This window comes from Falco cherrug, chromosome 1, assembly GCF_023634085.1.
Source record: "Falco cherrug isolate bFalChe1 chromosome 1, bFalChe1.pri, whole genome shotgun sequence".
Classification (NCBI taxonomy): domain Eukaryota; kingdom Metazoa; phylum Chordata; class Aves; order Falconiformes; family Falconidae; genus Falco; species Falco cherrug.
The window spans coordinates 104712430-104729365 of NC_073697.1; the positions used below are offsets into that span (position 1 = coordinate 104712430).

The window sequence follows — 16936 nt, forward strand, 5'->3', positions numbered from 1 at the left end:
GGATGCAACAGAAAGCTCTGGCGGGAGACAGTAACGAGCAACGAGAAATATCGTACCATAATTTCTTCCTCAACACAACTGTCTGCAGGTGGCACATCTGTCTAAGTGTTGAGATACCACTTCATGAAAGGCCACAGCAGCCTTGAACTCGGAACCAGCTGCAGAATCCAGGCAGGTACAGAGCAACCACCCGTTCAGCCCATGCAGAGCTCTATCGCACTGAAGCTAAACTGGTAGGAGGAACAAACCTTGGTAATTAAGAGCTATCTAATGCTGTTGAAGTACACTGATAACCTTTGTTTCTCTGTGCTTTACTCACATCTGAGAGAAGTGGAATTAACCACGCCACCCCACCTCCCAAAGCGTTCTCCGCACAAAGGAGTTAAAGATTGAAAGTTACAGCAACTACAGAGCTACCTTAAAATATAAACACAACTTCGAACTTAAATCATAAACAGAACTTAAGCAGAAGCTTGAAGTTCTTTGCTGAATCAATATATCAACACCATTATCTTTACATCTAGGAATACTAAGCCAGATTGTTTTCTCGTTGATGTTTGCATAAGCAACAAATACAAGTCAAGGGAGGAGTTTTCTATTGATGCCAGACTGATTATATTTTCAGTTCTATCAACAAGCTGCCAAAAGACCTCGGGCAAGTCCTGTAATGGGTCTGTGCCTTTAGTTTCTTTCTTTTTCATACAATAAGCAACACCTCTTTAACAATGGGATTTCAACATACATTATGTTTGATAGGCTCTGTACGTCTCCGATGGAAGCATCTACAAAACAGGCAAGGTGCTCTAACAAACGTCTAGACTATTTCACATGAAAATGTACGCTGAGGTCAGCTTGCTGATTTGAAAGACTTAAAAAGCTGTATGGTGGAGAAAGAATGGAAAATGAAGGACATGAGGTGAAAAGTTCCTGACAGTTTCCTCTTGGACAAAGTGGACATAGTCCAAAAATTCTTTATACTTTCTTTTCCTCTCTCCTCTCCCAGAGGTGGTTTTCTATTGTGCATGTGTTGAATGGTAGGTTTGCTGGAGTTAAGCCAAAGAGAGAGGTAGATGGCTGCCTTTGTGGTCAGAAGAGGGAGGGAGGGAAGGATTTCCTATTGCAGAACAAAGCTGAGTTATTGATAACAAAATCCACTCATGTGCTGACTATTAGGAAACGCTGGCTGATGTCTTTGCATGTGGGGTTTTGCGCAAATACTTAAAATTTGGGGAAGCTATCTGAGTTCAGCAATAGTGTCCTTTCTGGACACTTAGTCTCCCTGGTGCTCAGGACAAAGGACAAGAAGAATCTTTTTTCTTTCTCTCTCTCTGCCACTTTCCTTTTCAACAAGTGAAAAAAATAAATAGTCTGAAGTAGGGGCTAGGCATTTGGAAGAAATTGTGAACGTCACGTTGTTCTTGCAAGCTGTCAAACTGCTCTGGCCACCAGAAGAGAAAGATGCTGTTCCATAGTACACTCACCATTAGTATGTCTGCTGTGATAGCCCAGTTTGAAAACAGAAGAGTTTCTCCGATAAAAATGCAAATCTGTTGTAACAAAACACACAAAAAGGAGATTTATTCACTTGACATTCAAAGGAAAAATAACCTGTCACAAACTTTCCTTTGTTGCTTATTTGTCTCAAATGTACACAATACACTCCTTGTTACTGTTGTAGTTTATCCTGAATATTAGAGAACTATAAAATTTCATCAGAGCTCTAGAGGGTTGGCCTGCAACTTCGTTAGTGTAAACTGTTTATGATCTACAGAACAGCTAAATAAAAGGTTGACACATTTGATTACAGATGAACATGAGAAGCCAGCATGAAGAGACATCCTTGGGCTTCCATGCTCACATCATTCTGTTCCAAAAAGCCAGTTAGAAAAGGCACGCAGCCACAACTCCCCGAAACAGAGTAATTTTCATCACTAGGAATTAAATTATGTGTTAAGCTCTGTAGCAAGCCAGCCGAGGTTCTCAACCCACTATGTGCAAGATCCCTTCCTCCCCCAGTAGCATATTGCTGTCCTTTCTCAAGGGGACATAGGTCCAGGCACTATCCAACTCAAGCGTTACGCACTGGTAATATCTGTGTGCAGTCAAGACAGACTTAGAGTATGGGTTTTGCAACATCAGTGTCTTACGGTGAAATACAACTCTTGACTCTGTGGATACGGTCAGCAAGATACATTAAAAGCCTTGTGGATGTAGTGGGATGAGAGCTTCTTTTTGTGGTGGCGCGGTATGAACAGCCACCACATATCCTTTCCACCTCTGGCACTCCCTCCTCACTCGCTCCCATCTCATACTGCCTTCTCAGCCACGCTGGTGCAACAGGGCCAAGCAGGGATTCAGAGCAGGACACTGAGAAGGGGCAAAGAATTTTTTCGGGGGGGGGGGGGGAAGTAGGGGAAGGGCTTGTTTTGCTTATTTTTAACCCAAATCAGTTCTCTGGCGCAGTTCACTCAATGGTTTTACAAACAGTTATAGCAGTTAAAGAACTGGAAATGATCAAGAAGAGAAACGAATTTAACCCAGCCTTATCGTTACATGTTCACCAAACTGAACCTGATGGAGCAAGGGTGACACGGCTCCAGGAGGAACACTGCCTCCACCAAAAAGCTTTTTACTCTTATTTCAATCATGAACCTTTTGCTTTTATACTGTATGTTAACGATTTAGTGAAGAAAGGTAGGTTCAACAGGATGAAAAAAAGACAGAGAACCTTCCGCACACACATTTCCCTCTTATGTATTATGAAGAGCAGAACACATATGCTAGTTAAATAACCAGACCTGTAAAAATCAGCTCCCCCATTTCTCCCCAGTAAGAAGGCAAGCGAAACTCCTTTAATATCTCCCCCCAAAGGCTGCTTTTGGCTCAGCTAAACCATTTCTTTTTGTAGCCTCTAGAGAGAAAACATTACTGCTGGAATTCCTGTTGGTAGTTGGGGATAACAGCTATGGAGACTGGGATTCTGGTAATTGAAGATTCCCTTTTTAATTGCCTTATGTTCAGTTTTTGTTATGTTGAATAGGCTACAACTCATTAATGAAACAAAGCCAGCAAGAAAGGCACCGTATGCTTTGCGCCGAGAAAACATGCAGACGGATGTCGTTTTGTGGTGTTCTTGTGAGCTCTGACAGGCTGACAGCCACGGCCGCTGCCCCGTCCTCCTTGCTTGCACATGTGCAATTTGGGGAGAAGGAACTACAGGATCGGCAGCCATGGCATGACGTGACCACCGCAACCATCTTTCCCACACACCGGTTGAGATTGCCGAAACCCCTCTGACCATCATGTCCCTGCCAGGAACAGTTAGCTTTATTTAGCAAGTCTTACGCATTGACCTACAGAGAAAGCTTCCTCTATTTGTTTCTAAAATTGTCTTTGTTTCCCACATGTTCCCCCTCCCTATCCCCTCTTTTTGTGACTGGATCTGCTTCCTCTGTGATGGTGTCTGAGCCAGTCATTATGGCCCAGCTGGCCAGCTAGGAATCTCCTCTTCCCATTTTCCCACTGTCCACTGGTCTGCCTGCCTTGAACTTGGCTCTCACTGGAAATGACAACTGCCAAGCTAAGAAACACAGATCTGATGAATCCAGGGGCTGACAGGAGTTGAAGCCACGTGTCGTGTAGCAAGAGCATCCCGGAGCCCCGGGTGGGCTCTCAGGACCTGCTCTGAAATCTGTCCTACTACAGCTTCGCAGCTGCTGTTGCTGGGGTTCTGTGGCTAGATAGATTAAATCAAGCTTGGGAAAGATGTAATCACACTTCTGAATGAGGCATCGACATGCCCTGCCTGTTCATACAGCATTGCAAACAGGCAACTGCTTGCCTTAAGCTAACACGAATTACATACACGTACCACACATACGAATCGTTACACGCAGCAAGTAAAGCTTGCCCCCTTCTGCAGGAATTCAGCACAAGTCCTATACATAAATCACTGAAATGCTACAAACTTCAGAATGCACCAGGTTTGAACTGTTGAATGTGTATTTCACCCAACATGTTTTCATGAAAACACGTATTTCATATGTGGATACTGGTAAAAGGAAAAAAAGAACAAGAGGAAGATCAAAAAGTAGGACAAAAGATACTGACATTAAAAAAAAGTCTGTCCTTCAGCTGCTAATGGGGATTTATAAAAATGAATTCATCCACTGCAAAGGGCATATGAGGATATGTGGCATTTTTGCTGGGGAGAGACTCTAGGGACGCTTACTGCAAATAGGGCAGCCTCCAGAAGAGATCAATAGCTCCTGAAATGGTCACAGTTTTGACTCCTCACACACTTTTTGAAGCCTCATTTTACACTGAGATTACAGCTTTACAGATTTATCTTCTTCCGAATCCAGCTGTGTTGTATAATATCTCACCACCTCGATTTGCTGTCCAGTTGCTCATCTCTGATGAGCTGACAGAAGCTGCATCCCCCTCAAGTCTTTCTGCTTATGTGACCAGTTAGCAAATTCTGATTCCCAAAAATAATAAAGTAGGTTTCAGAGTGGTCACACCAGCAGCTTTCACAGCAAGATCTAAGCAGGTTATGAACACCTTCCATGGCTGTTTGCAAAGTACATATCTGTCTAGATCTTCATTATCTGTATTTCCCCCTGAAACGGTGGGTAAGACACCCATGTGCACTCTTGAATTTGTGCAGGGCAGTATCAGTGCCTCAGAAGCAGGTAAGTCACCAACACCATGTCAACAGAAAGTCCCTGGAGCTGAGACTGAGATGCTGTAAAAGCTCTATGGCAAGATTTTACCCTGAGATTTTTTTTGCTTCTGCAAGACCATAAAATCTCTTTGAGGAATTGAAATAGATGTTGAAATGGAAGTAAAACAGGAACTTGGAAGAGTGTAAAAAGGAAGGCAAAGCAAAGCACCTCTCTCCAGTCATTTGGAGATTTAAACTAGTGCAAAATCTGCAGTTGAAATGTCTGAATAGTATGATACAGTGATCCATACAGCTAATGGGTTTCAAAAGAGAGGTTTGAAACCCAACATTTCAAAGAGTATGTGTTTCAGAAAAAGTGGGACCTACAGATCTGTAAATTGCTGTTTTAAGGAGCTGGAATACAACACACAAATCTATATGCTGCAATGAAACAGACAGAACTGATTGGACTATACAGCCAAGCAAGACAGTAAAAGATAGAAATACAAGTGCCTGGGCGGCTAAGTGATACAGAATGCTGTTTTATTCCACCCTTCCAGCCATTTCTACCACTGCCAATAATTTACTGGATTAGTACGAAAAGACTGGATGGAAAAAAGAAGACTGCCTACCTGCTCCAGGTAGGAGTGGCTGCTACAGAACTGGAATAGCAGCTGCCCTCAGGGATCAAAACCACCTGCAAGACAGGACTAAGCAGGGGAGAAAAAGTATGTATGTTCAGGAGAGGAGGAGAGCAGACAGTTGACAGCCTGTAAGGGACAAGGTGATCATTCTAATGGGTATGCAGGGCTTTTAAAAAAACAAACCAACCCCCTCTCCCAAACCAATAAATTAGAAAGCAAGGGCTCTGCTGATTCTTGCTGGAGTGCTGAACACTTCATTTAAGCTGATACCAGTATCAGTTGACATTAAAAACTCCTGACTGTTAACTAGAGCAGGGAGGGAGATGGTGGTCCGGTGGCTACCACAGCTCAGTGCAAGAGAACACAGTCTTGTGGGGACACATCTAAACACTTGGAAGTGATAACTTTAAGGCTCTGAGACAATGAGGGGTCCAAACCCAGTAACTCTTCAATTTTAGCATGGTGTGATCAATGACAGAAGTCTAAGGACAGTCAGAGTACAGAAGGTCTGCAAATACCACCATACTGGGGAACAGACCAGACCACTGCTCTTGCCTTTCACAGTCATACAGAACTCAAGGATGCTGTTTCAGGATGAAAGCCAGGACATGGCTATCAAGGAAGCTATCAGAGATGAGAAAACCAACCCATAAATTTTACTGTACTCTTTCCAGAACAAGCTGTTATCATGGATTTTGAGATAAGGAAGGTAACACTGTCTGTCATGCTGTCCTAGCACTGTATCTAGGTGTTCCCAGTCCAGAGTCAGAGAACAATCTTCATTTTGAACCAATGAGACTTAAAACAGAGAGTAATGAAAAACTGCTACATCATGCAACCTTGCAACACAGGTCTCCTAGTGAAACACAAGGGAAGTAAACACCCTGAAAATCTGTAAGATTGCAGTAGCATTGAATGGCACGGAAAAAGAAGGGCTCGTGTTGGAAACTTGCCTTGAAAAAGTCAATACAACTGACATACAGCACCACTGTGATAATATCTTGTGTTAGGAGACACTGGTAGCTCCAACACAGACCACGGACCTGTTCTCTCAGTTGGGTTAGCACCTGTAACACTAAACAGTAACAGGTGTGCCATTGTTTTTATTTATTTATATGCCATGTATGTTTATATTAATTTGTAGCGGATGGCTTGGCCACAGATCATCTAACTCCAGGTCATTTACAAACATTAATGGTCTAAGCTACCCGGACCCTTTGTAAGTTACGAATTCTCATTTTTGCAGCGACAAAACAAAGTTAAATAGCTTGCCCGCTGTCACACGTAGAATCTATAGAGTGTTCAGATCTCCGGTTCCCCAGGCAGCACCATTAACTGGACTCTTAATCTGCTTCCCATGCATCAGGTCCCCAGCAGGAGGGAGCACAAATCTAGGGCTTTGGAGAGGCACTGCTACCCACAACAGATGTGTGCTTTGGCCCAACAGCATCAGCAAACAGGCTTATATTCCTCATCCCCCCTCCGCATGCAGATATAACTTCCTTTGCAAATCATTGACTCTTTATTAGATTTACTGCTCATGCATAATAAAATAAATTGTTTCTAAGTTTGGTTAAATAATACCATCTATATTTATATATTCACACAATGCAAAATAGTCATATGGCTATTTAAAAAAAAATAAATTCAAATGAGACCAATAACCACCTTTTGTTGCAGAATTTTTGAAACAGTATTTCCAGCTTAGAAAGGCAGGCACTTCTGCATAAAGAGACTAAACACCCCGAATGAACACGTCTGTCATCAGGTCTGAGAAAGGAGAAAATCACAGGTCTGGCTGCACAGAGGGGTGGAGGGGAATGGCAGGTGCAGGGATGCGACAGATCTCTTCACTCGGGGATGGCTGATAATGAGAGGAGGTCAACGCTTTGCCAACCGGTAACACACTCTTACAGGTTGTCTGAGGCGATCATTTTTCTGAATCAAAGGTTAGTTCTCGACCATGCCACAAACCAGAGGACCGAATCTCCTTCTGACACTTTCTAAATAGCCAGAGTAGGCATTCTTGGTTCTGTCTTAATGTTTTTAAACATTCACTCTTTCTTCTCATATTCCCCCATAACAATAGCAGATATATATCTGGATATAGATATATATCCAGAAAATAACCCTGGCTTGGCTAGTGCCAGAAATATAAAGAAACAAGGAAACACATAGATTAGTTGGTTGGTTAATTGTAAATGAATTCTCCTTGCTGGGTGGAGTGTGCACTGCTGTGTGGAAGCTAAGGGTGGCCTTTCAGAAATTATCCCACTACCCCAACCATCTCATGTATTCAACAACTTCTCCCAGGTCCCAGGTTTCTCGCTATTACCCCGAAAGGGAACCCAGGACCTCTTCAATATACTGGATTTCTACTCACTGCTGAAAATAAGACTCTAGCCTGAGGCTGGATTATTATATTTGAGTTTTTTCCTTTTCCCTTCAGTCTATTTGCCTGGATCTAGCTGATGTCTTTTTATGTACTTTGATTATAAACACTCAGGGAGGGGCCATATTGCAATCTGCATTTGTGCAACATCAAGTATTGTGGGTTCGTGGGCTATGACTAGAACTTTCAGGTGCTACAGTAATACAGATAACAACAAATTGAAATTACATGGTAATTAATATTGGTCTGCAGCAAGCTACCTAGTTATGGAAATTAATGGCACTTACAGGTAGCCAAAAGCATGCCTGCAGGCAGATTACATTGTAATTATAATTTGGTACCACCACTGCAGCTACCTTATTGCAAGGGAAGCGGCCAGTTTTCCAAACGTTGGGCAAGAGCAATCAAGGTACGGATAGAGGTATAGATAGACCAACCCAAAGGCAGGGCAATGTGGGTTTCTGTGCACACACTAAATTTCCAGCTCTGAATTCTGATGACAGTTTGTAGGCAGGGATAAGCTGTCGAGATACCCTTTTCCCTCCAGGCACATCTAGATAGTGCCAAAATGCCAAGGGGCAAAATGAAGGACAGTCAGAAGGGGAAAAAGGAGACCAACATCTCAGGCTTCCTGCAGGGAACAATGCACACAGTCTTCTAAGGAGTTTGGTAGAGAAAGTAAGAGTGAGACTGGCATATGCAAAGGATTATACTTACATAGGCTCCCACAATGCTGCTCTTGGCAGCAACGAAGATCAGACAGATGAAGATGGCTGATCCTAGCATGCCAACAGCACAGACAAGAGGATCAGCTCGCTGGGTTTTTAACCGGCACCATTTGGTTGCCCCTGCCCCTGTGATTACACCCAGGAAACCAGTAAAGCACGTGATTGCTCCGAAGATCAAGCTATTAAAAAAAAAAAAGAAAAAAAAAAGAAAAAAAAAGAGACAGGGGTTTTGTTTGAGTTTATCCCAAAAATAGGCATGGTCTTTGAACAAATTATTAGGGCAAACTGACTAATGGAAAGCACACTGGCTTTGCAAATTTAGAATAAAATAAATGAGCTTCCCCGCTGAGTGCCTATGATTTTAGCACTCTTCCCCTGTGATTAAGAAAAACACAGCATATGAAATTCAGCCTTGTTCACAGGCATTGATCAACATGCAAAGGGCTCACACTGCTTCTTTGCGTGGGACTGAGCTTCCTATAAAGTGCATTGTACAGCTAATTATGTATGCACAAAACTAAGTAATAACCTGCACATCGATCACATAAGGGGAAATCATGGACAGAGCAGGCACTAGGAACCTTAAGGGAAAGGAAACGACCAAAATTTTAAATGTCAGAGACTTTCAACATACTTTGACTTTCTAACTCCCTTCAGACGACTTCAAAGAAGCCTTCTTTTGCTGTTAGGTTATACATTTGAAATGTGTTAATTTAAATTTAACGAGCCAGGAGCTGTCAAGGATTCTCCCTACTGTACGTGCAGGACTTGGATTACAGACAGAATCTTTGGCAACTCCGTTAACAGCAGCTCCAGGGCAGCTCAAAATATAGGTGTCGTCAAGGAGTGGAAAACTTCTCTTTGTAAACAGCAGATGGGCAGTCAGACTGCAGCTGTATTTTCTGCTCGCTGCATTTTTGCAGAACAGACTGAGACTGCCCGCTGGACACTCTAGTTGATGGTACTTCAAACTACTAAGTAGTTTACTTGAGATGAGACTGTGTCAGCTAGAGCAAGAAGGTTTTACTAATACCATTTTTCCCTCACAAGCTAAAAAGTGAAAGAGCTGACAAAAGGCAGTTTTTTGTATCTTTTATTCACCTGGATAAATGCTTTTTTAGCATTTTCTGGTTTGTGCCATCACCGTAAAGCACAGAACAATGAATTACTTTTCATAGTTTATGTGCTGCACGTGACATTATATAACTGGGACTGGAAAAACCCAACCACTGTATAACATCAAGCATTCCAGACCAAAGTGTCCCAGATCTGCACCATTCTTCAGCAAAGATCAGCCTACACAATAGTACATGGAGCAATGAAACACGCTGACACACTGAAGTCCTTCCCCACACAGAAACAAAAGCCTGCAGGGTTAGTCCCTGCAGCCTTTAGGGGAACCAGTCCAGCCTCTGAATTACAGCCACCTCTGAATTATAGCCACCACCGTGGCTGCCCAACCTGCCAGCTCATTCTGCTGCTATCACAGGTAAGTATGGGTCTTAAGAAACCAGATTCTCAGCTCTCCAAACATCCTCTAAGGCGAAGACAAAAGTATTTTTTCTACTTCTGCACTAACGGCCTGGGAACTAAGACAGAGCTGAGGTCATTGCTTCTGCCTTGGTTTGACTTCATGCAATGAAGAAGAGAAATAAAACCTAGTTTACAATCCCAGCGTTTCCTATCATTGTTGCAAAGACCTAGAGGAAATTACAGACATTCTAGTAACTTGACTCTGTGGGACTTGCCTGTTTCCTCTGGTACAGCCCTCACCCCCTTATCCCCCTCTTTAAAGCAGTGGAGTATGAAGCTCACCTATCTTTGGTGCTGCAGGGCTGCGAGCTGCAGGTCTCCGCTGTCTTCTGCACGACCTGTGCTCTGTGAAGGTAGAGAGGGATCCACATGCCAAGCGCCCCTGTGGCAAAGGAGACAGCTGAGGTGGCCAACGACGAGAACACATAGCTGCGGCTGTGGAGACGGCAAGAGGCAAAACCAAGGGAAGGTTCAGTGGAAAAAGTGAAAAAGCAGGAGCCCCAGGACAGCAGCCTGTGCTTTGGTGACAACACAGTATTCTCCCATACGAACCACCTTTGCCAACGGGCAGAGAAAAGACAAGGTACAAAGCAATGGAGAATAAGCAGCACAGAATATTTCTTCATTAGTGATGCTCCATTGATAATAATGTACTTAACTCTTCAGAGAGACCATTTTTTTGTGGGACTGTTTCAGAAGACATTCAGTACTTAGTCACTAAGACATCATGTGTGAACCACGGGGCTTTCACTGTAATATCACCTGTTTATCTGGATGACTAGTTTCACTTCTCCCTCCCCATTTATGCCACCATGTGATTACTACTTGGATAAACTACCAAAGTAAGTAATATATAAATATTGATATATTAACCATCATCACTTTTCATAGTCCTTTGAGACTGGATGACAATACCAGGAAGGCATTCTAGCTGGCAGCTCTAAAAATGAAGGACACCACATGTTTTCCATCAGAATTCCAATGTAAGACTGAATTCACCAGTGCAAGTATTTGCATATGCACAGGCGAGTTTTCTGGAAGCAAGTACAGCTGCTTCAACACTCACAAGCATGCGATCTTTTATGCACATATACAAGCACCCAAGCACATTCAGTGCTCGTGCATGCAGTCACATGTGGCTGTATAAATATATATATTTAAACTTGTCATGTAGCGCAAGCTTTTGTGTATCTTCTCCTCTTAAATTGCCCTGGCATTTAACTCTCTTTTTCCCCTCAGCACATTAGCTCTTTCAAGGAAGAAAAAGGATCTAAGCGTCTGAACAACAGTGGCACAACAATTAGTACAGGAACACAGCAATTTCTACACTTCAAAAGCCTTGATTTGTCTGAAGTATGAGCCAAACAAAGCAGACGCTCTCTTAGATCCCAATCTTGGAAAGGTTAGAGCAAAAACTGGAATCTATCGTTGTCACTACAGTCGATGCCTCATGAAAACATAACCGTGATTTTTTTCCCTAGGTCCACAGACTAAACTTCCTGCAACTCCCTGCGTGTTGTCACCTTCCAGTCTCACAGCTCTAAGAAGTCCAGGCCATTGGATGTTCCAATTAAGCGTTAGAGGCAAGGCACGCCTTTTACTAGAGTGCTCTTACTTTCTAATCAGCGCTTTCATGTCTCTTGGCCATGAGGTCCGAGCCTTCAGCTGTCCCCCAAGTTGTTCAACATGTCCTCTTTTAGCAGCAGGTACAAATATCAAGATGAGTGTCCCTGTTATCATTCCCAGGAGCGGAGATACCTGCAAGAAAGGAACAGGGAATTAGCACAGGAGTCAGGAGGGTTTGCTATGACTAGTCAGTAAGAAGCAGATTATATTAGTTTTGTTTCAGTGACTTGATTCTTTACAGCTAGCCAGAATCCGTAAGCACACTGAGGCATCTGCTCACTTCCTTCCTCCCTGTCATTCCCTGGACCTCTTATCTCACTCTGGAAGCAAGCAGCTCTGAGAATACTCTGATTAAGGCAGCCCATTTCTTTGTGTTATTAAAGTACCAAGATTCATCTAAACACAGTTCTTCAGTGCTGTTTAACTCTTTGGAACCCTACTCCCAGCTGGACTGAGAGACCAACTAGTTTGTGGGAGAGTGCAGAAGCCTTTTAAAGGCAATGAGGCTAGGTAAAAGATTTCTGGATGTAGGTAGTATGCTGGCTTGAAAACCCTTGCTTGACAGGCATCCCTCTTCCAGCTAACCCAAATGGCTTCCCATTTTCAGGCGGCTTCCTCCGATGACCTCAGTGTACAGCAGACACTGAAAATTCAGGCTGGAAGATAGGAAAATGACACATTGAAGGGTTAGGTTTCCGAGTTTCCAACCCTTTCTCCCAATGACTAGAGAAAAATACAGCGATCCCACACTGTTTTGCAAGCTTCAAACATGAGTCTTGTTTTCACACTGACATTCCAACATCATCAGAATGGTAAATAGCTCCATTAGGAAAACAGGAACATAGATTTTCACTGAACTATCATCACTTCTATGCACGCTATTTTAAAAATAAATTCCTGTTCCAAAAAAAACACACTTCCAATAATAATCTGAGAATGGCCTTTACACATACAGCAGTGTTTCATGCCCAAAGCTGACAAACCCAGAATTCTTCTAGGCAAGGGGAGACAAAAATATTTCAGAACTGGGAATTCAGGAAAATCCCTCATCCAGGGATAAATGAAGCCTGATACAGTTATCTTTACTACAGTTGAACACAAGACACGGCACTGGCAAAATAAATGGAAATGCTGGGCTTTTCTAGGGCCGTATCATTTAAAGCCTCTTTGATTTTCATCTAAAGGCTTAATGCCCCAATGGGACAATATCCACCGAGACCCAGTAATGCTCCAATGAAACAATGATATTACTGCCACGGCCAGAGACAAAGCTGCCGCTTGCCAGTGTGCCCTTCTGTCTTCTTCAGCCCCCTGAAGTACAGATTATCGCTGACCTCTCCTGGATCTGGAGACCACAGGAGATCCTAGAGGGAAGCATCACCTAGGGGAATCTTTCACATCTCACAATAGCATAACAACTGACACAGGGACAGAGGCTGCTTTACACTGATGTCTGGAAGTATTCACCATGTGCTGTTTGACCATAAAAACTAAGCAATGCTGTCCATACCAACCATCATAGAAGTGTGCAGCTTGTCAGAGTCCCCACAATTTTGCACAGTCAGGGAATCATGCATCAATGTGTCATTTATAGTGGAAATTATGACCCCTATGACCCCATAAGGGGTACAGGCTTGAAGGAAGTCTGGATTTCTCATGATAACTATGGAGACTTCATCTGAAAAGAAAGACGCTAGCGAGGGTTTCTTTGCACAGATTAATCATTTGGGGTTTACAGATAGAAACACAAGAGTGCCCCAGTGTATCACCCTCATTAAAGCCCAGTGACCAGGAGGAAGGACTTTGGGGTTTCTTATTCCTTGTGCTGGCCTCTGCTCAAAAGTTAATTTTACCCTTTAAAGTATTTCTGCTACTGAATGAGGTAGCCATCCTCTCGGTGTAAAGCTGCAGGCTATTCAACCTTTCATTTCAGGTTCACAGCTGGAAACTACTCTCCGCTCTCCTGGCTGCAGACAAACCATTCACGGTGATTTTCCTGGCTTGGCTTACCCTTGCTGGGCAGGGAGGGAATGGCTTGTGTTCCAGAAGGGCACATTTGCTTGAGATGGGAACCCATGTATTTCATCACCTGCTGTTATAAATGGTGTTGGCCTGAGCTTCATGAGATTCATTGTCTTCATGTAGTGCCAGAGCCAGAGAATGCACCTCACGGGGGCTCATGCCACCCAGACCGCCAAAGGTCAGAGAACAGTTCTGCTGGGACGCTTCCTCTCCGCTCTTTCAAGACATCTTTGTCTGCAGGATCCGTTTGTGTGTATGTGATTGGAGTGTATTATCTTTTCAACACATTTATCAAGGTCCCAAGAGGTTAAAATAGAAGGAAACCGACTGTCTCAGGGCAGAAAAACAAGCGGAAACTGGAACAAAGTGTTTTTTCCTCAAAGCAGGAAGCCATTCTCGGAGTTTCTTGACAGCAGGGTACTGAAAGACTGTAGAGTTGATTTAAGGCCAATGCCTCATCTTCCCATCCCCATCAAGAAATCATGGTTGACTGATAATAAAGTGATCGGAAAATCCTTGCTCCGAGGCAGGGAAGAAGCCAAGTACAATGAGCCAAACCCACATACCTTTCCCATCTGCTTAAAGAATGCATCTGCTATGCACCTAATATCCATAGACGTAATTCCTAATCCTTCACCTTCTGTATATCGTAACAGTTTGAGGAGCTTGTGACAGAACTCCTCATAACACTCATCAACCGATGCAACTGTTAAGGTGTTATTAGGAGAGTGGCTTACCCGCAACGCCCAGTGCCAGTCTCCAGCAACCTGCTTCACACTTGACCCGGTGATGTATCCCAAGCCACTGCAAGAAATACAAAGACGAGAGTCAGTCAGAGCTTTAACAGAGCACTTCAGTCATAGCTGTTCTTAAATAGAGATAAAAAAGAGGCATGATCAATTTTGTGTCCTAGGGTCTCTTCTCCTGCAGGAAGAAACACAGCGGATGAAGGAGGTGGTGGCTAATAAGTAACTCTTCCCAGCACTGTTGATCTAAAAATGCTCAAATCTGATGCAAATTTGGACACTGCTCTCAAGTTTATGGCTGACATTTCAATCTACATTGGGTGGAAACAAAGCCTTGAAAAGAATTTCCCTATTTAATTTCTACATCAGGCCTTTCTGTGCACTAATATGAATATTTAACAATTTTATGTTCAAGCTCTCAGTTAAGAAGCGCCCTTCAATGACACATTCGATCACTAAGTATTTTTCTTGTCATTTGATAGTACTTGATTGAAATTATCCACGAAGAAACCATTTTCCATAAGCTTGTAAGAAAACCCAAGAAGAACGCGCAAGACCATCTGATGGGAGAACATCAGACCTAAAGCTTGGGAATCCCCTCTGAAGATAAAGGAGCAACAGAACCTTCAGCTACGTGCTAAGAATTACACTGTGGTAACAAAAGGTGGCTCAGGAGACTAGATCGAGGTGAACGTAGCCACACTTCTTTCAAGGTGAACTGAACGGATGTGAATATCCTTTTTTTTTTTTTTTTTTTTTTCCAAAATTGCTGCATTAGTTGAGTTTGCCTTGGCTAGAAGTTGCCAGGACTGCTGTGGGGCAGGTGTCAGCCACCACATGCCTTCACTGAACAGCCTGCTAAGCTTTGGAGGTTGCCATTTATCACCAACCCAAAACTGGTTTTTTTCCACAGACGGGCCCCAGGCCCCAAAATCAAACCATGGATCCACACCTCTGTTGGATATTAAGATAATGAAGCCCCAGAATCAGGCTCAACAGGATGAGTATTTGTCATTTCATGCTAGCCATAGTTTGCTGAGTTCTCCATGCAAATATCTGGCATCCTTGGTCCTCTTGGGAAAATATCCTGTTCACCAGTTAAGGACTTGGCTATCTCTTTTTCCTCAAGAGCAGAGGGATGTTTGTGAGTTTTATCTCAGGGATGAGTGCTCTAACTTGTAAAATGCACCACCCAAACCCCAAAGTTTTTCCCTGAGTTGGGGGGATTAAACTGCTGCCCTTGTTTTCCCTGCTGGAAATGAACCCACAATGCCACTATTGCACAGGATGTTCTCCAGCTCTGGGAGTCGGTATGCAAGCTATGTGAACCCACCCCTACAACCTCACAATACAGGGTCAGCCATTATTTTAAAAGAAAAAAACAAAAATAAACTAATCACAAATTCCCTGCTGTCCCAACAATGTGATACTGCAGTGGGCTGATAAGGGGACTCAACTGAAAGAAAATGCTGGAGGAAACAACTGCTCCAAATCTGAGTGTCTCTTGCTTTCATCAGGCATCCGTGGGCTGGGCTGTCTGCCACTACTCTGCTTCAAGACTGAGTGTGAACTATCATTATGGTTTCTCCCTTCAGCCTTGTCTACACTAGACTTCACAATTTCTCCTAATCGTTGTTTCAGTGGCAATAGCACTAGAACGGGCTGGCCACCGCAACTCGCAAGTCATCTAAGATTGGCTTAGTTGCATATTCCAAACTTAGTCCAATTGGCCAAATCCAAGGTTGGGCAGAATTTGAGCTTAAAGTAAAAATATTTTTCAAAGTCAAAATTTCAATTTGTTTATATTATATAGCATATTCCTCTTGAAACCTCTGATACCTAGACTGTCACACAGAAGCAGGTACCCATTTGCTCACTTTTAAAAATTCAGCCTAGTGTCTTCAGAGATCTTGATTTCACAGTAACCTGAAACATTACTTAAAGGAGGCCTAGACCTCACAGGAACCGAAGCAACAATTCAGAGAACCGATATAAGACTATCCGAAATGATAGTTTAATTTAACAATGCTAAAAAATTTTGTTTCAGTGGCACTGCTGTAAAAAAACCAAACACCAAAACCCAACAAATATCAAACTTCCCACTAATTCCCAAAAGTCACAAGTGAACCAGTAACAGGGCTAGAAAAAAAATCCAATTCCTGCAACTAATTAGTCACTGCTCACAGTATCTTCCTGTCTAAATCATTCCAACCAAAGACAGAAGAACTTTCACCATTAACAACCTGCGATCTGTGCGAGCTTACTTTAAGAGAAAAGCCAAAACCAGATGAAAGAAGCATTATGTCACTTACCTGCCAAGAGGGATTGCAAAGTAGAAAACAGACAGCATCAGGGTCCTTGTGTTTTTGGTGAAAAGGTCTCCTATGATGGTTGGTGCAATAGTGGAGTAGCTTGCTTCACCAATGCCAACCAAACCTCGTGAGAGCACAAGAAGCCAAAAATACTGAGAAAAGAAATGAAACATGTTAGCGGGTCTCCCCTTGTCTTTTTAAATTCAGGATGGACAACAGTGAAATCTGAGCAAATGGGGAAATATAAACCCATGTAACTGGAACGTG

At 43.0% G+C, this 16936-nt stretch overlaps 1 protein-coding gene across 4 annotated transcripts in view; it reads right to left on the reverse strand.

Annotated features, from left to right (window-relative positions):
• The window catches only part of SPNS2 (SPNS lysolipid transporter 2, sphingosine-1-phosphate), a 141485-nt gene that overhangs the window by 38995 nt on the left and 85554 nt on the right, over positions 1-16936 (reverse strand). For 3 of the 4 annotated variants that reach the window (XM_055728555.1, XM_055728542.1, XM_055728550.1), the window contains exons 4-9: positions 16670-16821; positions 14349-14415; positions 11579-11721; positions 10246-10398; positions 8420-8609; positions 1482-1547 (exon numbers count right to left, since the gene is read on the reverse strand). In XM_055728555.1, the coding sequence (XP_055584530.1) occupies positions 1482-1547; positions 8420-8609; positions 10246-10398; positions 11579-11721; positions 14349-14415; positions 16670-16821 (771 nt within the window). The remainder of the gene's footprint in view (positions 1-1481; positions 1548-8419; positions 8610-10245; positions 10399-11578; positions 11722-14348; positions 14416-16669; positions 16822-16936) is intronic. The other variant, XM_055728562.1, reaches the window with a different exon arrangement.